Source organism: Alosa alosa, chromosome 15 (genome assembly GCF_017589495.1).
Source record: "Alosa alosa isolate M-15738 ecotype Scorff River chromosome 15, AALO_Geno_1.1, whole genome shotgun sequence".
Classification (NCBI taxonomy): Eukaryota; Metazoa; Chordata; class Actinopteri; order Clupeiformes; family Clupeidae; genus Alosa; species Alosa alosa.
In genome coordinates this window covers 12629021-12650618 of record NC_063203.1, presented here as the reverse complement: position 1 = coordinate 12650618, position 21598 = coordinate 12629021, and the positions used below count along the sequence as shown (strand labels likewise).

Sequence of the window (21598 nt, the reverse complement as noted above, 5' to 3'; positions counted from 1 at the left end):
TGTGATATTTATCTTACGGAGTGTAATCGTAGGTAATGTCATGTATGAAAACTAGTATTTTTAGGCAATACTATAAGTGTAAGTCCAGGGCAGCTGAGGTGTGGCGATGACATCATCGACACGCGAGCAGGATGTCGCGGTTTTAAGCTGTGGGTTAAACGAATTCAAACGGGCTCTGGTTTCAGATTTTTTCCACTCTGGGACCAGGTTTCAAAAAAGTGCGGTTTCGGGCAGTGCGTTTACAGGATTCGTTTGGACGCTCGGCCAAGATGAAGCAAAACCTCTGCATTTAACCTAAAAAGCGTCTCCATGTGGACAGGCCCTAAGTGAAGGCATTTTGAATGAGACATTCTTACCATTCCTAAGGGGAACGACCAGCAGCCAATATAAAGCCCAGGATCTTACAGATATAAATCATGTGCTTAGACTTTAAAAGCTAATGCCCTTAGCCACTGACTAGGCTAACTAAGGCATTGCATCCAACTTTAGTGAGGAAATGCTATATCATCCACACAAGCCTGAGCAGGACCAGAGTCTACTGCTAGAGTAGCTTATTAGGATTCAGCAGAGGCCTTCACTGTGTGGCTCTGGCCTGCCTGGCTGGCTGGCTCCTCTGTGTTTCCCTGACTAGCTAGCTACCCACAGAAGGCTCTCCAGCTCTCCCTCCTCTCTCTCTTTTTTTCCCCTTCCATATGGACGAGGGCTGTGGGCCGGCTGCGATCGCGCTCGTGGTCACTGGCTGATTTTATATGGTTCATCAGGGCCTTTAATCACCGCCCTGAGAGCTCCCGGCCATCACACTCCCGGCCATCACACTCCCGGCCATCACACCCCTGGCCATCACACCCCCGCGCCCAGTGTGTGGGTGTGTGTGTGTGGGTGGAGGGGGGGGGTTGTAGAAAATTGACTCCCTTCCCGGGGCTCTCCCGTCCCCTTTCATTCACAAAGGCCGTATTGATTACAATACTTCACAGCTGAACTGCCGGGCCTGTTTGCAGCAGGCATCTGTAGGCTCTAACAAAAACGTAATTGCTAAAAGGCTTGAACTGCCAATTTGCCCCTGTGCCTTGCCGTCTTCTCCCTCATAAACACTTTGCCGGGGATCATTAAATTATCAGGCCCCGCATCCCTGGCATTATTCAAGCGCCTACACTCACGCTGACACACCAGTGCACACTGCAGACGCTCGGTCTCTTCACCTCTAAGTATCCCTTACACATAAACAGATATGGCAATGCTGGGGCTAGAAGTGCTGTGGTTTAGCGTGATTATAGTATTACGGTAAAGAAATAGGATGTGTTTGAAGATCTGTGGGAAATGACTCCCAGGAAGAGCTTTGATATTTGAATTTATTAACCAAGGATATATTTATCCAAATTAAGTTACTGATGTAGGCTGCAAGATTAAACCAATCTGCATGTTTATCTATGCCAGTTTCTTTTTACATCGCCTTTTATGTATCAAATATCAGTGAAGGCACAACTTTGTTTGTTTGTTTGTTTGTTTGTTTGTTTGTTTATTTATTTATTTATTTATTTATTTATTTGTGTGCCTGGAGAAATGACCCTTATTTCTTTATTTGTGTATGAGTGTAACTATTACGTTTTTTATTTAGTGCATCTTGGGCTTTGTTGTAGATCAGGCTGAGATGCAGAGATTATGCTGATGGATTTGCCTGTGTTTGCAGCCGCATGTCCTATGTCATCGTAACAAAAAAATGTGTTACAGTCCTGTTGCATTTTTCGACGACAAAGTGACGCTGCCGTCGCTGCCTTTTGTGTCAGCCACTGTAGGGGAGCATGCAGATCATAGTAAGGTCACCCAGAAAAGAACACTGTCTGTCAGGACGTATTCTGCTCTAGTAAAGCACAAAATTAATGTGCTTTCACTGAATACCTTCCCCCATTTTTTTCCCTTCTCTCCAACACTGTGCCCTTATAACTGCTGAGGCGAGCCACATCCAAAACAATGAATGATGGGTAATGCTTTTGTGGAAGTGAAATGGTGAAAAAGAAAACGAGAAAAAAAAAAAAAAAAAGGAAAGGGGGAAAAAAGTCTTCTGCATGAGGTTATTCTGCCTTGTGCTAAAAAGAGGATGTCTAAGCTCAACGCCCTGTACCGACTCTCTCTCTGCTACTCTCGAGAGATCCATCCTTCCTCCGTTTCATCTTTCCCGTCTTTCCCTCTCATTTGTCTTGTGATAACCATCCCAAAAATATCCATAACAAAAGGAGTTTGTTCTGTCAGAATTAGACGCCAATGCAAATAGCGGCATGTAGAGTGGATTGGAGGGGGGTGGGCTGCAGGCATGGGGGGGTTATTGGGTTGGGGGCTGAGGTAGGTTGTCAGTGATAGTAGTGGGGTGTGGGTGGGGGGGGCGGTTATTTGTATCGTCGTCTTCAGCAAAAACAATGCGCGCCACAGCACTTCTTTTTAATCATGGGTATCAAAGCAGACAAGCAGACAGTAAAAGGCAAGCTTTTCCACCGGCTCCAGGGGCCTCCGACAAGTGAGCACGCTCGGCAGAGACTCCCGCCCCAGACCCCTGACGAGCCTGCAGGGACTCTGGGTGATTATTCAGCCAGCCAATTAGATGCCCGATTGCTTGTTTGCCGCGGCTCGTGCACCATTTAAGCCCCTCCGAGACGCCGTTAAACAAAGGACTTGGAAAGAGGGAATGAGGAAGGAGTGTGAGAGAGAGGGGGTCTCTGGGGAGCGTAGTTTTTCTTTGGTCTCCATCACTCTGTTTGTTTCCCATCTCTCTCTCTCTCCCTCTGTCTCTCTATTCTCTCACTCCCTTTCTTTCCCCTCCACAGGTAAATAGCATTCTTTTCATTCACTTTTGTTCATATTAACATGTAACTTAAGCTTTTTCATATAAGTATAAATGCAACATAATTTTCCAGTTCGGTAATGTCTCTTGACACACTTTTCCGTGGCTGTCAGAAACATGCCTTGCTTGGTTACGTGAGGTGTTGACAGACATTATGACAAAAGCATTATGGTGCCCCGCTAGCGGATAAATTATGGTGACTTATGGAGTCGCAGTGGGACTGTGTGACACATCCCGGCAAATGTCTTTCACCTGTTGTCGTCATGTGCGCTGCAATGATCTCATGTCACATTTGTTTTTACTCAAGCCCTCGTTGACACGTTGAAGCGCCCATTGTTCATGTGACAGTTATCAAGACATAACATTATCCTTAACACTTCCATCATGTCAGATGACTGTATGATTACTACGTGTCAGTGTAGTGTAGATTGTTTCAGGGATGATTCACTACACTCTCCCATCCCCCCCAGCCCCCTTCATTCTACAAAAACAAAAAAAAGACAGGCTTTTGACAGTCACAGAGCTCCACAGAGATCTGTGGAGAGTAGGAAGGGGGAAAAAAACACCTGGCTGCCGTTATCAGGCCATCACTCAACATTCCGTAGATCCACTCCATAAAGTTTCATTAGAGAAGGAAAGATCTCCCTGGCTGGAATTTGAATCCATTTTCCCCTCTGAAATATTCCGTCTTGTTGCTTTTTATTCCTTTCCATTTTTCTTTCTCTCTTTCTTTTTCTTTCTGTCTCTCGCTCTCTCTCTCTTTCTCCAGAAGGTATTGCTCATTCTGGTCATGAATCTGGGCAATTACTTTTTTAAATATTTAATTTGCTTCATGCAGCACAGACTGAGAGAAGAGATTGTGTGCATTAATAGTCTCTGTTGTTTGAAACATTTTTCTTGACAGGATACATTATTAATATATTGAAACAGATAAATAAGTCCGCAGTCAGCCCATGAATTGAGTGCTCGCTGGTTTATCCTTTCACTCCCTGTGTCTTTACTTCTGTCTCTTTTTCCCCCTCTCTTCCTTTCTCTCTCTCTCTCTCTCTCTCTGATTCTCTCTCACTTATTTACTTATTGCACGTGTAAATGGGACAGCGTAGTCATCTCCCAGGAGTTGAAAGCCATCAGAGTGGTTGATGTGTAATATGTATTCAACTGAGGATCTGTTGGCCTCCTTGGGCTAGACAGACTGTGTCTCAAACCAATGTCAGTGCTCTTTTGTGACCAGCACTGTTCTTCCAACTGCACTGTGCAAGCATAATGTTCTCAGTGTTCATGGCAACGGCAGTGGTTGAAGCCAGGGGAGTGGCCTTTGTGCATGAAGGCCAAGACGAGCAACCTTTGTCTGGGTAATGTGAGTATATCTGTGTTTGACTTCATATACATAATGCATAAAAATGTAAATGTTATCATATATAATGGGTTTGCCAGCAAATATGCACTGAACTGCAATTATGTTTAATGTGTTTGTTTCATCCACAGTGGTAATTAGTGCACTTAACTTTTGTATGGGTACAACGTCACACATGCATGGTGAATGTGTGACCTTGGGATGTGAAAGCTCAAGCCTTATTTGTCCACTATAGAAAGTGATGGTGGTTGATCGGTATCTGCTGGGCTGTATTGTAGATCCGGAGGCTGGATTCATGAGTAGAGTCACTGACTTATTTGTAGTCACATTGTTACACCTTATGAATACCTCCGCAAGTTCCACTCAAGGATCAAAGTTAGATGTGTACCCTTGTCAATATATTTGACCAGCTTGTGTGTGTGTGTGTGTGTGTGTTTGTTTTCTTCTATTTGCGAGGGCTGCTTTTTTCGGTTTTGAAAGGTCCTCCAAGAGCACTCTGAAACACTCAAATAATGCTTATGTTTTGTGTTTGTTTATGCACTGTGTGAGGGGAGCATGCCGTGAACAGGACCACATGCATTCAATCAGTCCAAACACACACTGAATGGGTGTGTGGATACTAAGCAAATGGATTTATTTGCGTAGCAACTGAAGGACACTCTTCACGCTGTGTTTCTGATGCTTCCTCTCATGGCACTCCACGTGCTGCTCCTTAACGTCATCGCTCAGATACCGGATCAAGCTGGACTCAGACGACGTGATGTATGGGGGTCATGGACGGCTGGATCACAACACCGAGTTCTTCACAGAGCCCACTCCTCACAACGGTCGTGAACACTCGATGCGGGTAAAGAAACATACGCACACACACACACACACACACACACACACACAGACACACAGACACCACAGAAAGACTACAGTTGTCTCATGTTCTAAGTGGTTACAGCAGGTTTCCCACAATCTCAGACCATCAGTGATTTTCTGACCTGTAGGTATTGTGGATTATTGAAATACTAGGGAAGATTCATGGTGAATTCTACCCCAAGACCACAACAAATTAATGATTATAGATAGCCATGACATTATTGGTTTTCTGTCAAGGACCATCCATATTGGACAGAAGGTTGTAGATGCTGTAGAGCTATAGCCTGACGAGCCTGACCCACATCAAGATGTTGGATCTGGGAACTCACCATGGGCAGGGCTCCAGCCGAGGGGCGGAGGGGCAAATGACATTTGCTGCCGCTAGGGTGCGTCTAGATTTCTAGGCTAGTAGAGCTACCCATCAAAGGACCTTCAGAAAACAATGTATACATGCATAAATGGAGACACATGGAGAGTTAGATTAGTTAAAGAAGCCTAAAGAATAGCTAATGGCATTTTTACCTGATACTTTGTACAGAAATGTGTTGTTGTGTGTGTGTGTGTGTGTGCGTGGTGTGTGCGTGCGTGCGTGAGTGCGTGCGTGCGTGTGTGTGTGTGTGTGTGTGTGTGTGCGCGTGCGTCCGTGCGCCTGCATGCGTGCATGTGTCTTTGGCCTCTCCTTTATCTTAATTATCACAAGCACATGTCGACTGTCGGCGGTGTCAGAGTGATTTACATGTGCTTTATTTTAAGGCTGCTACGTGGGGCAGGCCATTTTTGAGCTCATTTTGTTCTTCACAAGACGTGACTGGACTCCTGGCCACAGATGGTTATTTTTAGACTTTACCTAATGACCTTATCAGCAGGGCGAAACGCATGTGATTGTAAGTGCTGCGAGTTGCACAGAGAGACATGGTTCCCTTCATCAGATAAGCCATGTCTCTCTTTCTCTTTCTCTCTCTCTATCTCTCTCTCTCTCTCTCTCTCTCTCTCTGCGCGCTTCTCGTATTTCAGCCATTTTTACATTTCTTATTCTATTTCCAGAGGCCTGATTGAAATTAAGTGCGTGGCGTGAAATTTAAACCTTCACTTCCAGTGCCGTGGCTTGTGACGCCGGAGCTTCATCTTGTGCTCGGCTCGTTTTTAGTGCTCTTCGTCTCCTCTTCACTCTCCCCACCTCGCTCATATCTCTTTCTCTCTCTCTCTATTTCTCTCTCTCTCTCTGTTTTCTTTCTCCCCCTTCTCTATCTCTTTCTGTCTCTCTGCCTCTCTCTCTTTTCAACCTCCAGGGTTAAGACTGAGCATAATGCAAAGCAATTATGATGTGCAGGCAGACTACTCCATTTTGTAGACTTTTAAAAGCCAATTCAGTATTAAAAATCTGTCTCTGTTAAGAGCAGCACGGGGCCAGGGATTCTAGAGTGTTCTAACAGGGATGGGCGATGGGCCAGGAAGAAAAGAATGAAAGCTGAAAATATTGTTGGCTATGTACCACCGATTTAAAAATATCTTTAGCTCAGTACCACTCCAATATTAAAGATGAACATTAGTAGACCACTGTATTCTCAGTACAGTTATTTAGAATTTCTGTCTCACTGGACAGTCTGAAGTGTTTCTTTCATCCTATTTTATTGATTGTCTTTTATCACTTTTGAACTGCTAACTTTTGAACACTGCTAGCTCCTATACGTGGGTTCGCTCGCAAGGCACATTTTTTTCATGTACACCAAACCTCATCATGACTTGGATGGCTCCTACTCTGACCCTGGGACAAGAATAGGACTGTTCCTCTCCCTTGAAAAACCAATAGCTTTTGTCTTCTCACTTTACACCCTGCCCCTGTGTGTGTGTGTGTGTGTGCGTGTGTGTGCGCGTGCGTGTGCGTGTGTGTGTGCGTTCGCGTGGCATCTTAGTCCTGAATTATCCACACTAACAATTATCATGTCATCTTTAAAGAGCAGGTACACTCGATATCTTTAGGACTACTGCCTGAGTTGGGCTGCATAATTCATGACCTTAAAAGCATGCCCTGCGTGAAACAGACTCTACGCACTCCTGCAAAGTCATGGGCAAGAGGGGAGGGGGCGGGTTGGGGGGGGAAACTCCCCTGGCATATCTACATGTCTCTGTCAGCCCATGTCCCAGTCCCCAGGCTATTAGAAGAAAATAGAAGTCAGCGCAAGAAAAGTCTTCTCCTCCACTATGCAGATGTGGAAATGCTGAAATGCACGTTTCGAGCTGAAAGACAAGACTCGACTCATTTTGACTCACCCTCCCCCAATCTCAATCTAAAGCTACTTCTGAGAGCATTGTGTGTGAGATTATTACCCGAATTGCCAATAGAAGAATGTTCTGGAATCGTAGCCCTCTTGGCAGAGTAGAGTGAAGGAGTCTGTATCATGTAACACATAGGCCACAATTAAATTAAGCACTACTGGTGCAACCCCAACGTCCCTTCTAAACTCAATAGCCTTCATGGCCTGATTGCTTGCTTGATTAAACTGCAGCCCACAATTCATGTTGAATGGGGCGTTAGCGCTGAAAACACCTTTTTGCGGAGCCATTTCAATTAGCTTCGTACATTTAATTGGCCATTGTTTATCTTAGTTGGCATTTATTACCTCGTTCATTCTGGCTCTTAAATTTGCGTTGCTACTTCTAAGTTATTGGCTGGAGGCAAGTTGAGGGGGGGGTGTTGTTGTTGGAATGTGTGGGGGTGTGATGGTGGATGTTTTCTGTCTTTGTAAAATAATCATGAGGGAGGAGCACTTCTGGCAGTGCTTGCACATATGTACTGTTTAATAATAACATTAAGTCAACAATCGCTGTGCCTTTCTCCTGCCACCTGGCGCCACTTAAAAACTTTTTTTCCCCCTCCTCCGCAAAAAAATCTCAACGGTAATTCTCAGCCATGCCCAGGCAGCTTTCATCACTTTAAAAGCTGTCTATTATGCATTCTCTTTATTCTTTATACTCGCTTTTTATTAAACCTAACACAGCAGCGCTGTTACCCCCATACCTCCCTCTCACTCTCCAAATGTGCTGATTAGTTAACAAGTGGGCTGTTAATAGGACCTAAATCAGGACTGAGAGGAGGGGAGGTGATGGCGGGGGCAAGGGCACTGGCGGGACTAGACGGGGGCCAAGCCACTCCTCCTGCATTTTTTCTTTGCTGTCCTCTCAACGGAGACACCTGTCTTTTTGGCGGCTTGGTGTGCATATGATGGGAATTAATCATCTTCATTCCTGGCAGGTGCCACAAAAAAAGGTCCCACCTCAACACCCCCCCCCCCCCAAACACACACACACACACACACACACGCACACACACACACACACACACACACACACACACACACACACACTTCCACTCCTCCCTCCCCCCACACACACTTTTGGAAAAGATTTCCGCCTATGATTTATTCAAGGGCCCCCAGCTTCAAAGTTGGCATATTCGAAGTAAACTTTTTCCTCCCCCCTCCACCCCATCTTCCTTCTACTTCCTCTTCTGCTCCTCACCCCCCCACCCCTCCCCTCTTCAGCTCTCTTCCTGTCGTCTTTTTTTACTTTTTTTTTTTTTTTTTTTTTTTTTTTTTTTAAACGGGTCCATCAGCTCGCCCACCTCCTCCTTTGCTGAGTGACGATAAACTCTCATTTACTCTCCGAAGGCGTCGAGAGGCTGAAACGAAGCGCACTTAAAATGATGAATCCACCTAGATTAGGTATGCAGCCCGGGAAGACAGCCCCTGAAGTTTCTATCTAGGAGAAGCCTTTTGTGGGTGACTCTCATACCTTCACAAGTCCCACCAACCCAACCCCCACTCTCTCCACGAGGGTGCACTGTACGTCTCGAGCCTCATTTTCTCACTCGGCTGAATGAATGAAAAAAGAAGAAGAAGAAGAAGAAGGACAAAAAAATCCCGTTGGGGTGTCGCACTTTAAAAGTTGGCCATCGCCTATTATGTGTGTTTTTGAAATCCTCAAAAGGAGCGCGGTGAGTCACCGGCACGACACAGCTGGTTATTAACTCCTCGGAGCCGTCGGTTTGAACGCGCCATGAATCAGGGCGCTGCCAAGACTTCCTGGTTCCCTCTGAGTGATACACACACACACACACACACACACACACACACACATAAATGCACATACGCGTTTTGATATGAAAAGGTGTGGGAGTGGAGATTCAGTCTTATTTCCCTGAACTGGCTCAGAGATGGATCCCCTCCCTCACTATTGTTCTTGACAGCTTTCCTCAAAGGGTTGACTAACATTACTCCTCCTTTCCATACTGTTGGCTGACTCATATCCTATCTCAATAGGCCTTTTGCACAGAAGATGACCTGCAAACTAATCAATTTGGCAAGTCTGTAGCACAATTCAAAGACATAGCATGAGAAAGCCAAACGGCTAAAGGGGGAAAATATTTGCAGGATGCTCCCCTGTACTTGAGCATCCAGCAGCTTCAGATAAGGCTCGCTATTGGAGTACTTTTACATTATCACAAGCCTCAGATCTTTGATGAGTTTCACATTGAACCCTGGGACACTTTCTCCGCACTGATCAAAAGGGCCTCATTTCCATCACAATGCGAATCTCGGAACATCTAAGTACCGTCTCTTTAATTATGGACTAATAAAGTAACTAAGATGTAAAGAAGTCTGCATTGAGAGGAAAAAGGAGAGAGCGCGTTTAAACTCATCGCCCTGTAGTTTATGTAAGATTTATATAATCCTGTAGTGAAGTAGCTCGCTGTTAGACAGTAGCTTTAATGTGGGCTGACTTTGTGTTCGTATCTGGGTTTCTTTTATTATATATATATATATATATATTTATTTTATATTATATATATATATATATATATATATATATATAAGCAGTGTTTCCAATCTTTTTATTCTCTTTCAAAACTGCATGGAGCCCTGTGTGTAAAGTGGTTTCTCAATGGTTCAACATGGTCCATTCCTATGCCATGTTAGTAGTGAGTTAAGGGCAAGCAAGGGCACTCGGTTGAGATCATCGGGATGTTTTCGTTTTTTCTCTTCCTTTTGTCCCTTTTGATTGCATCAGTCACCTGGATAGTCATTTTTTGGGATGTGCGAACACAATCATTTTTCAGCACTGAGTTCATGCACGGCATGCGCATTGGCTGATCTACCTGGACATGCCTCTGAGACCCCTACAGATGTGCAGCCCAGCGCAGAGACAGTGCTTTGGCGACGAGCGGAGAGTTTGATCCATGGCTTGTTGAACAGGCATGGAGAATGCGCGCGCACACACTGTGTGTGGAAGTGTTGCTGCTGGCGGCAGCCCCTTTTCGCTTGTTTGTATTTATATGTATATAATTCATGGCAGAAGATGGCCTCTTGCACTTTGAACTTGGCCATTTTTTTTTGTGTAGACGGCTTTTCTTTGGACAGTGGGTGAAATGGGACATTATGAGCTGAAACATGTGCATTAGGCGGCTTCCGTGAGAGACGGGGAGTGTGTTCAGAATGATATACTCAGTCTGTACGGCCAGCCAATGAGGAGGGCAGCGCTGGAAGGTCAAGGGAAAGGGGGAGGTGTGGGGGCTGCTGTGAGGGTGTGCTGTGTCACACAGCCAGAGGCTAAAGATGAATACGTCTCTCAGGCTCATGAATATCTGGAGTCTGCACACCTCACCTCTGCCGAAAAAGCCTCGGCTTGGTCGGCGCTGCGAATCCGTCAGATTGATTGATATGCCGGAGTGCTCAGAGCTTAGCTCTCCACTTCTCCTGGAGAGGAATAAAAGGGACTGGGAGGGTGGGGGGAAAAAAAAAATAAAATCATGTTCCTACAACCCTCGACTTGAGAAATGTGCCCGGGAGTTTCAGAAGAAGAGAGAGCGAGAGCGAGCGGCAAAAGAAGAAGCGAGAAACTGAAAGACGAGGCGAACTTTCTTGGGAGTATTTGTTTTATGCCTGACTTTTTTTTTTTTTTTTACTTTTTTTCTTTCCTCTGCCGGCTCTTGTGCCTCGCAGCTCTGCAGCTTCGCATTTTTCAAAGGGGGTCGGGGCGTATCTGCCGGCAGAGCAGCGAGTTGAACCGAGAACGGGAGCCGGCGCGTCTGGAGACCCCGCGTGCCGAGGAGCGTCTTCGGATTTGCCCTCTCCTCCTGTTCATCGGTGCTTTCATGTTTAGCGCGCACTTGGCAAAGTAAGCTCCACCAAGGACATAATTGTCTCAGTAAAAGTGAGGCCAACGGGTAATCTGGCAGCGAGTTGGCTGCACAGCAACAGGGCAGATTGTGGAGAGCATATCCACTCGGGATCCAGTTGTTTTTCATGGCCACTTTGTATGAAAACTCTCCACCAATTGGAAATTCTAACTATTGCAAATAACATGTTAATAAATCTAACCCGACAGACAGACCAACTTAAATTACTTTAGCAGGTGCATCTTCTTCACATGTCCTTCACATGTTTTCTTTCATCCATACAGCCTGACAACCACTGGCTTTGCAAAGCATCCGTTTGTTTGATAAAGTCAGCTGCTCTTGGTTTCTGACACTCTCCAGAGACACTGCTGCACACTTTTGCCTTTCATCTCAACAGGTGCACTGAATCATGCAACAAACATCCTTAATTCCCATCCCCCCGTTCTTTATCTATTGGATACGTCTCTCTTTCTCTCTCTGTTTATCTATCCATCTCTCCACAGTTTCCGTTCTTCCTCTCAGCGTCGTCCGTCTATCTCTTTCCGCCACTGCCACCCCCCTCCACACACACACACACACACACACACACACTCACACACACATCTCTCTCTCTCCCCCTCCGTGTGTGTGTGTCGTCTCTCCATCTCTTCCCACTGGGTGTGTTTAATTAGTCACCAGTGTGTCTGAGACTGAGCTGCTGCCACAGCAGCCTCCATTCCCCCGGCGCAGCACAGTTGCCAAAGAAAAACATCCCCAGCACGAGTCTTCATGTACACACACACACACACACACACATAAACACACACAGTTATGCACACTCATAAACACAGACAAACATAAACACACACACATACATATAATCACAGTTACACACACTCTCATACACAAATACACTCACACACAAAGCTATACCCACTTATGCCTACTCATACATCCACAAACTTATTCACACTCATACACACACACCCTTATGAAGTTTGCTTCATTCTTACAAGCAACGGGAGCATGTACTTTAGTATCCTGGTTATTGATAAATGATCACAATGCTTATGCACATTTAAAACTTTGACATACTATACTATACAACACATACAATACGACTATAACCACCGACAGACACATACATTAACATAGTATATGGAGTGGGAGGTTATACTGTATACACATTTTCACACACACACACACACACACACACACACACACACACACACACATAAACTCTCCTTCACTAACAGTCGCTATCTTCATCTTCAGGGTCTGGATTTTCCAGGCTAACTGGGCAGAGCATAGACACAGACTGTGAAATACAGTAGCTCGTGCACCATTCATTACTGGAATAACATATGCACAATAGGAAAGACAGCACTCCTACACACAAGGGTAAGGGAATGCTTATACATACATGTACACACACACACACACACACACACATATGCATACATACACACACACACACACACACACACTCACATACACACATATGCATACATACACACATACACACACGCACTTACATGCATGTACAATCATGCATACTCTGTGTAGCATACTCTGCATACTCTGTCTGGTGGGTGTTCTGCGCTTGTTTGATGAGTGGGGTCGGGTGGAGAGTGGCGTAGGGGGCTTCAGTTGGGTGGAGGAGTTGTTTACTGCCTCTCAGCATTGCAGTGTTTGTGGTTTTTAAAGTTTGGGGAGCGCAGTACTTTTTTATTGAACCCTCCACTCCTCTCCTCTCCCCCTTCAACCCCCCCACCCCACCCCACTTCTGCTCTCAGCGTCTCCTTCAAAAGAGGCCTGGGTGTTTCAGATCACTCTCCTCAACTACCCTGATAAACTGATGTGTTTGTGTTTTTCTTCTTGGTTTTCTCTTCTTGTTCCCCCCCTACCGCCCCAAACCGTGGATGCTGTTGACGTACTTCTACGTAGGGCTGACGTATGGGCTTTGAGTGGCATGTGTTACACACACTTGGGCTGAATAGCGCTCCAGAGTGTGTCAAAGTGTGTGTGGCGGCAGCTACTATTCTCATTACCAGCTGCAGTTGGCTGAACATGACCACGGAGGACACTCATGATCTGCTTTATAATACACACACTCACACACACACACACACATATGTATTCTGGTACACATACTGTATACACACTTATTCACACACACACACACACACACATATGTATTCTGGTACACATACTATATACACACTTATTCTCACACACACACACACACACATACAAACAAATACATATTCTGACAGACACACTTACTCTGTGTATACTCACACATACACACACTTACACAAAATTGTGTACATGCAGACTTATGCGCCTACACGTTACTTTCCACTCAAATGCTCATGCTCACAGGGAACATGCACAGACACACACTTGTGTGCGCACACACACACACACACACACACACACACACACACACAACCACAACCACCCACACTCCCATGCAGTCAGACACACATACACAAGCAGACCCTAAACCAAAGTGAAAATGGAATGCAATAATCCAGGCTGCATCACACGTTAAGGCCCAGGGGAGGAAGGTGGGGGATTTAGGCGCTACCGTGCGAGTCGTGGCTGCGTGAAGGTGTTTGAATGGCAGCGTTCCCCAAAGCCAGCGCGGCACGCCGTCCAGTCTTGGGTGTGTTTACGTGCGCGGAGTACGTGCGGTGCCTCGCCTCTCCTCATCTTGCCCATTGTCTCAGCACAGTTGGACACCGGGGCCCCAAGCCGGGAACACAAAACAACAATGCCAAAAAGATCAAATGAAAAATATATTAGTTTGTATCAAAGGCTTAACGTGGGGGGATTTTGGCTGCGAGGGATTCAACACTGAACGAACGAACAAGCAACCAACCAACCACCCACTTCAAAACATACACATACACATAACACATACACATACATATGCATTACACATACACACACACACACATTTCTGTTCTGAGGATACCTGTTGTGCTGACTTGCTGTCAAATTTCCCTGTCTTGAATTTCCCCTGGGGATCAATAAAGTATCTATCTATCTATCTATCTATCTAAATTGCCCAAATCCCACAACCCCAATGCTGTGTGTGTGTGTGTGTGTGTGTGTGTGTGTGTGTGTCTGTACATGTGTGTGTGTGTGTGTATATGTGTCTCCTGACTGGCAGACTGGCAGATTCAATGCTTTTGAATGTTTTATCACCAAACAGCAGTTTGTTGTTTTCAGGGAACTTATATAAATATATATATATAAAAAGCCAACTTGTTTGTTTGTGTGTGAGTGTGTGTCTAAGGCTGTGTGTACACCTGTGCCACAGCAGACTGTGACTCCAATAATGGCTTCATTTTCTGGCCTCTTACCTGTTCCCTCGCTCCCTCCCGTCTCTCACACTTCAGTGACGCGCACACACACACACACACACACACACACACACACACACACACACACACACACACACACACACACGCTCAGTGGTGTAGGACAGAAAGTAGCCCGGTCCTGGAGCAAGTGAGCGAGCGCATCAGCGGGGGCACTGTGTGTGCCTGAGACGTGTCAAGCAGTCGCTCCCAGCAGCGGCATGATCTCCTCAGCTCCCTGCGGCGGGCCCCCGAATCCTCCAGCAGCCTCCAGACTGAGTCACCCGCCGCAGGCACACCACACACACACACACACACACACACACACATACATGCATGCATACACTCACGCACATACATGCATACACTCACGCACATACACGCATGCACACACTCTCACACACATACATATACATACACACACTCAAACGCACATACATACACTCACACACACATACATACACTCACACACAAATCCTTACACACGTCATTCCCCTGCCAACAGCACCCCCCAGAGGTGAGAGTAGGGAGCGCCACACCGAAACTCTTCAAGTTCCTTATCTCTGAAGTAAACCAATAGGCTTATTTATTAGCCAGTGTTTTTTTTCTCCTATCAAATAGGAGGGCTACGGGTGACTTGTTGTTCCATTGATTGATTTACTGCAGTTGAACAGAGTGAACTTGTGAGGTCTCACTTAATTTTGAGGACTTTATTTTTTTTTTCCATGCGAGCACGACTTCTCCATGCAAGGAGCCTTGTGATCAGTGGTGTTTTATTGTTCGAAAAGTCGAAAGATTTGAAACTGGCTACAGTTAGGGGCAACTTAGATCTCATCTGAAAGTTGGTTCCAGAGCTGAACTGCTCTAACAAATAGCAACTAAAAGCTTAAAAAAATAATGCTTCATCATGTTTAGTTCTAACAGTCATTAGGTTTACAAAAAACAAACTAACAAGAATATTTCCCAATGAGACCTGAGAGGTCAGTTGGAAGGTGTCTACTGCTGAAGCATGTCTGCTAGGTAATTTGATCCTGTTCCATTTAGTGATTTATAAATAAGCAGAAGCGCTTTAAAGTCAATTCTGTGACTTACTGGAAGCAATGCAGGAAGTTAAGTATTGGAGTAATGTGTTTGTAGTTTTTGTGAGAACCCTAGCCGCTGCATTTTGTATCATTTGAAGCTGTTTGACAGTCTTTTTTGGCAGGCCTGTAAAAAGCCCAATGCAGTAATCAACTCTACTGGAGAAGAATGCATGAATATGTTTTTCTAGATCATGTTTTGATATTAGCCCTCTAAGTTTGGCAATGTTTTTGAGGTGGGAAAAAGCTGATTTAGTTATTGCTTTCATGTGGCTGTTAAAATTTAGATCACTGTCAATTATGACACCAAGATTTTTAACAGTATCCTTTGCTTTAAGCCCTTTAATATCAAGGAGAGTAAGTCTTTCCTCCTTTTTACCAAATATAATTATTTAAGTTTTTTCTTTGTTCAACTGAAGAACATTTTGAGACAGTTGTTGATCTTGTCAATACACTGCCAAAGAGATTCAAGGGGACCATGAAATCAAATTGTTTTTAATGGTATATAGAGGTTGAATAATAGTGGCCCCAAGACTGGCCACATGTCAAGGACGTTTGCATTGAGGTACAGTTGCCAATGGCAACAAACAAACTCCTTTCTTGTAGATAAGATTTGACCCAATTGATGACTATACCTGAAAGTCCAACCCATACTCTAGTCTGTGTAATAATATGTTGTGATCACACAGTGTTGAAGGCTGCACTAAGGTCCAATAACACTAGGACTGATGTTTTGTCTGCATCTGTATTGAGGCATATGTCATTTAGAACCTTAATAAGAGCTGTTTCAGAGCTGTGATTTGCCCGAAAACCTGACTGAATGTAATCAAAATACCCATTTGATGTTAGGAAGGTGGCTAGTTAATTAAAGACTTTTTTTTCCAATAATTTTGCCAATAAAAGGTAGATTGGATATGGGCCTGTAGTTGTTTAGTATGGTGGCATCAAGTTATACTTCTTGAGAAGGGGCTTTACGACAGCTGTTTTCAGGGACTTAGGAGTCTATCAAACTAAACTCTGACATCAAGTTAAGCCAGAAGTTCCAGATGTTGAGTAAGTAAGGGATAATGTATAGAACGCCGGTCATTATTGGGAAAATAAGTCCCGACAGGGCGAACCAAACCGGTCTTGTTCCGCCCTGAAGGGACCTATTTTCCCAATAATGACCGGCGTTCTATACATTATCCCGCTTATTACATGGCTACTTGCCAAAACGAAACTATAAACTCCCCACGATGTGACACTTTAGCCTACATAGCCTAGGCTATAGCCTATTTGTTACCGTTTCATTGTGGCTTTTGGTGAGAAACAAATAGTTCGACAACAGCACACGCTGAACTTGAATCAAACATTCTTTAGAACACAGCTGATCAACCGTCTGCTTTCACTTTTGAATGAAGTTCCAGTCCTTGTGTAGTGATATGAAAGACGTGAAATAGAAGCACAAAGCCCATTTTCCTTGACAGCGGTCTGTTATACTTAGCAACGGTCTGTTATTGAGAATTAGACCACCGAACGTTGGGAAGGCCCATTCAAGTGAATGGAGCATTCTGCAGCATTATGAAGAGCCGTGTAATAAGTTGTTGAGAAGATATGTTCAGTCTGATTTTATCAATTTTGCCTTTGAAAAAATATGAAGTAAGGTGTTGATGAAGTAAAAAAGTGTACAGCTATATATATAATATATGAAATCCTCTGCACTGTGGTACCATAATATTAAGATCTCTGTCTTTCTCTATCTCTCTGTCTTGCTTTCTCTCACTCTCTCTCTCTTTCTCTCTCTGTCTTTCTCTCTCTGACTTTCTCAGGTTTACATTCCCGCCAGAGCAGCCATTGTTTTGGCCAACGAGGAAATTGATTACTTATACTGAAGCACAGTCACCACTCTGGAAGGAGGAATGGTACGGATGCCAAGCACCCTTCAGAACTTAGGAGGGTGAATCACCACTCACAAGAGCCTTCTGTATACCCTTATTCTCTACTCCAAACAAACAAGGCTACATTTCCATGGTCTAACCTTATACAGCCCAGGGCGACACACAACTAAATGCACACATTTTGAATTCAAGTGTTTATCTTGTTGAAAAGGGGGCAGGACAGAGTAGCTAGTACAGTGTGGGAAAGACTTGAGGGCTTTTCAATAACTTAGTGACTCAATTCAACTGATTTGAATCTACTTGATTGGCTAGGTTTAGTGCTGAGAAGGGTTAGCACATGTTGTGGCTCATGAAATGTTTTGCAAAGTCACACTTGCTTATTGCTCAGCCTTGCACATTCACTTATTGCTTATTCTTGACCACAATGTACTAGCTTAACCCACCCAATTTCTCTATGTAAGCGTTAAAGTCACATTAAGAATTCATTGTTTTTGAAATGTGACTTTAATTAATCCCCAGAGCATTCATTATTTGACTGTCTTGGTCATTTTCTGGCTGTAAGCTAAATTGTGCAGTATTTTTATGAGGACTCGGAGCAGACTAGTAACAGAGATAGAGAAAAATCTGTTCAGTCTGATGTCAAGTGGAGTTTGCTTGCTCCATTAATACCAACTCAGTCGCTAGTTCTATTACAAGTGTCATACAGACCAGCAGACCAGATTGGTAAAGAACCAAAACCAGACCAGGACTTAAGACGTAGACCAAGACCAGTTTGTTTAAAATCCTAACTAGATTAATACACTTCACTCCCCTGTGTTCCCTTTATGTGCATCAGTATAGCAATGAAGAGATTATAGTGACTAAATGCTTTCAGGCTTTGCAATAGTTATTAAAACACGAACATCAGTACGACTTGGCTGCTGAAAACATTAGTGTTGCAGTTGTTTGTTTTCTTAAACAATTGGAAGGAGAAAATGTTTCAGGTACAGTGCCCCCCTTTATTGCAACGATGTTGGCTAACTTGAGCAAATAATTGCTTTTACAGGCTAGGTAGGTTAGCATGCACTCTCATGCAGGTGTTATGGATCCAAGGGTAATTGCACAGCTGCCTCGGCCTCTTACTGGGGGAGGTGAAGTCAGTTTATTTCCCATGGGCTCTATATATTTTTTCATTCTTCCTTTTTTTCCCCTCTTGTTTTCTGCTATCCATTTCTTTCTGGATGGCGGCCCTCTCCCCACGCTTGTAGAATGAGAGTCACTGTCGAGGCTTCCCACTGGTGGAGTAAGTCATTTCTCATGACTTGCTGAGGGGCCAGCCCTGCACATCGCCAGAGAGACTTAATGAAGTTGTGAGGCACAGTCATGACATTTCTGTAGCGACAAACACACAGTACAGACTACAGATGCAATGAGGTGGCCTAGCCCCTTTTTACTGAGAGTGAAAAAAGAAGCCACACTGGTGACCTAGACCCCAGACTGAATAGGACCCCAGACCAAAGCTTTGAAAACACACAGACCAAAATCACACCTGCTTGATCTTAAATTCTCTTGAGACCAACACCTCACCACTGATGTCTTCATATAATTTGGGACAAAAACAGTTTGTGTCATGGGCAGTATGCCAAAATTACACCATGGAAATGTAGCCATTAACGTTGTGCTTGCCAGTGTTATCAATAACCAGCCGCTTAAAACTAAGTTGCATTGTTCGAAGGACGGACCTCACCTGACAGAATCTCCATCCATGTAATTCACAGTTCATTTTTGCCTCTGTCTTCCTCCCTAATATATTAATGAGATATACCACTGTGTTTACTACTGATGAGGTTATGTACCACTATGGTTTTATTGTTGACCTGTCTCACTGTGTGGTTTTTGACGTATAGCCTTTCAATGCAGCTTTTACTAAGGTCAGTATTTGAGCCAGCGACAGGGAAATATGTAATTATTATTTTCTGAAACCCTTCAAAAAAGAATTTCATTTGGGAAATGTGCAACATTCTTACATTCTTGTGTGAAATTCAGTGTAAACAATGCACTTTGAAAATTTGTATGGGTTGTAATTGTTGTTTGTATTCATAGAATGTCGAGGACTTTGCTTAAATTATGAAGAAGATTGATTCAATCTGCCTTAATCTTAGACTAAATAGGCTTGACACGATCCTGTTAGCATTGCTGGAATCCTCCGAGAAAACTACATTGCCAACTGAAAAGGAAGCTGGAAAATGTACACATCATTTAACTGGTCTTTAAAAGATCTACTGAGATAAAATCCCATCCCATCCAAATTAGAACACCTTCATTGGCAGGTTAAACAAATCACATTTTTTCTTATATTATGTGTCCACTTCCAGGCAGCCTGTGATAACTAATTTGTTCATGTTAAATTCACTGTTGTGTCTAAGTAATATCTACATATATATATATATATATATATATATATATATATATATATATATATATATATATAGACTATGTTTTGCCCAGCTCTTGCACAATAAAGTACATCCGTCACTTTGAAACTGTTTGTTTATATGAGCAGACACCTTGTGAGATGCTGACAGAGGCAGCATGGTTGCATTACTTTAGTCAGGAGCAGACACCTCCATGATCCATCATGTGCGCATCTGCAGCAGCCTATGCAATGGAGACGTGAGTGCAGAGTGATGGGATCTGATAGCTCGTCCCATTTCACGCCAGCATCTGTAACTCCCAAACTCTCTCTGCCTCATCTCCATCACAGCTTGCGTTAATCTATCTCTGTGGCAGGGAATGCAATCCCAACCCTCAGCCCGCCCCTTCCATCCAGTTTCCCTGCCAGCCTCATAGGAGAAGCTGGATTAACTGCGTAAATAAGTACATTAAAATAATTATCCAGAAACTTTTCCCAGGGTGACTTTTCCCAGGTACCTCTCTCTCTCACTCTTCTATCTATCTCTCTCTCTCTCTCTCTCTCTCTCTCTCTCTCTCCTCGCTCCTACCTCTCTCTCTCTCTCTCTCTCTCTCTCTCTCTCTCTCTCGCTCTGGTGTACTGAGGAGTTGAGCTCCTCTCCCTCCATTGTGGTTTGGGGAGAGACAGAGGCCCTGATAGGCTTTTCGCTATTGTATCGGCGTTAAGCTCGTTAGCCATCTCAGATCCTCGTTTCCGTGATGCGAACGGTTGGTGGAGAAGCAGAGGAGAGTGAGGGGAGTTTCAGCATCGAGCTGCTGTACTTTTTTACGAAACTCCGTCTGGTTTTATTGTTTTAGATAGAATGTTGTTTTTTGTGTCTTTGTGTGTTTTTAGCTGGGGGGGGGGGGGGCAACATGGTGGAGTCTGGTGGTTTTCATCCCAGTAATGAGTATCTGTTTGTTTCTTTGCATCATGACCACAACATCCCAGAGGTCAAACCTCACAGTTGCACCAAAATAATTGTGTTTTTTATTCTTGTCAGGTGATGTTACAGGCGAAAATGCCACAAACACAAACATGCATTTTTAATGTCTGAAAAAAATAAATTAAGCTAAATTAAGTTACTTGTTTTTGTTGATTGTCTTATTTACCTTCCTGTTGTGCGCTTACACATATTCACACCTGTGTCCTCTGTGAGACCAGTGGTAGGTCACCTGCAAGGGAAACCTTCTATTCTCATGAAGCTCAAATGTCTCATAACTGCCATCACAATGAACAGATATCTCAGGTAACGGAATCCTTTCTCTTATTGTATTGTACATCAATTAGCAAACTTACAATTTGTGATGGAACAATACTGTAGTCTGACAGACAAGTAATGAGCTGAGCTTTGTTTCCCTTGTGCTTCTCTCTCTCTCTCTCTCTCTCTCTCTCTCTCCATTTTTCATCTTTTCATTCAGCACATTCCAGTGGAGCTGTGAACCATATGGCATGTTTTGATCTATTTTTCTCCACAGAGGATGAGCGATGAGAAATCACACGATTCGTATTCCAGGAGAGTCCTCCCTATGTTTTAGCATGAGAGCGAGGAGCACTCCATTGTCTTTTTACATAACGCTCCCCAAAAACAGGCTGCGGCGCGACAACAGGCTCTACAGTGCCTCTTTCACA

At 44.1% G+C, this 21598-nt stretch overlaps 1 protein-coding gene across 1 annotated transcript in view; it reads left to right on the top strand.

The window, feature by feature from the left end:
* Positions 1-19976, top strand: part of gbe1b (glucan (1,4-alpha-), branching enzyme 1b) — a 102510-nt gene extending 82534 nt beyond the window's left edge. The window contains exons 15-16 of the mRNA XM_048264580.1: positions 4917-5034; positions 17467-19976. Of these exons, the coding sequence (XP_048120537.1) occupies positions 4917-5034; positions 17467-17529 (181 nt within the window). The 3' untranslated portion in view covers positions 17530-19976. The remainder of the gene's footprint in view (positions 1-4916; positions 5035-17466) is intronic.
* The last annotated feature ends 1622 nt before the right edge of the window (positions 19977-21598 follow it).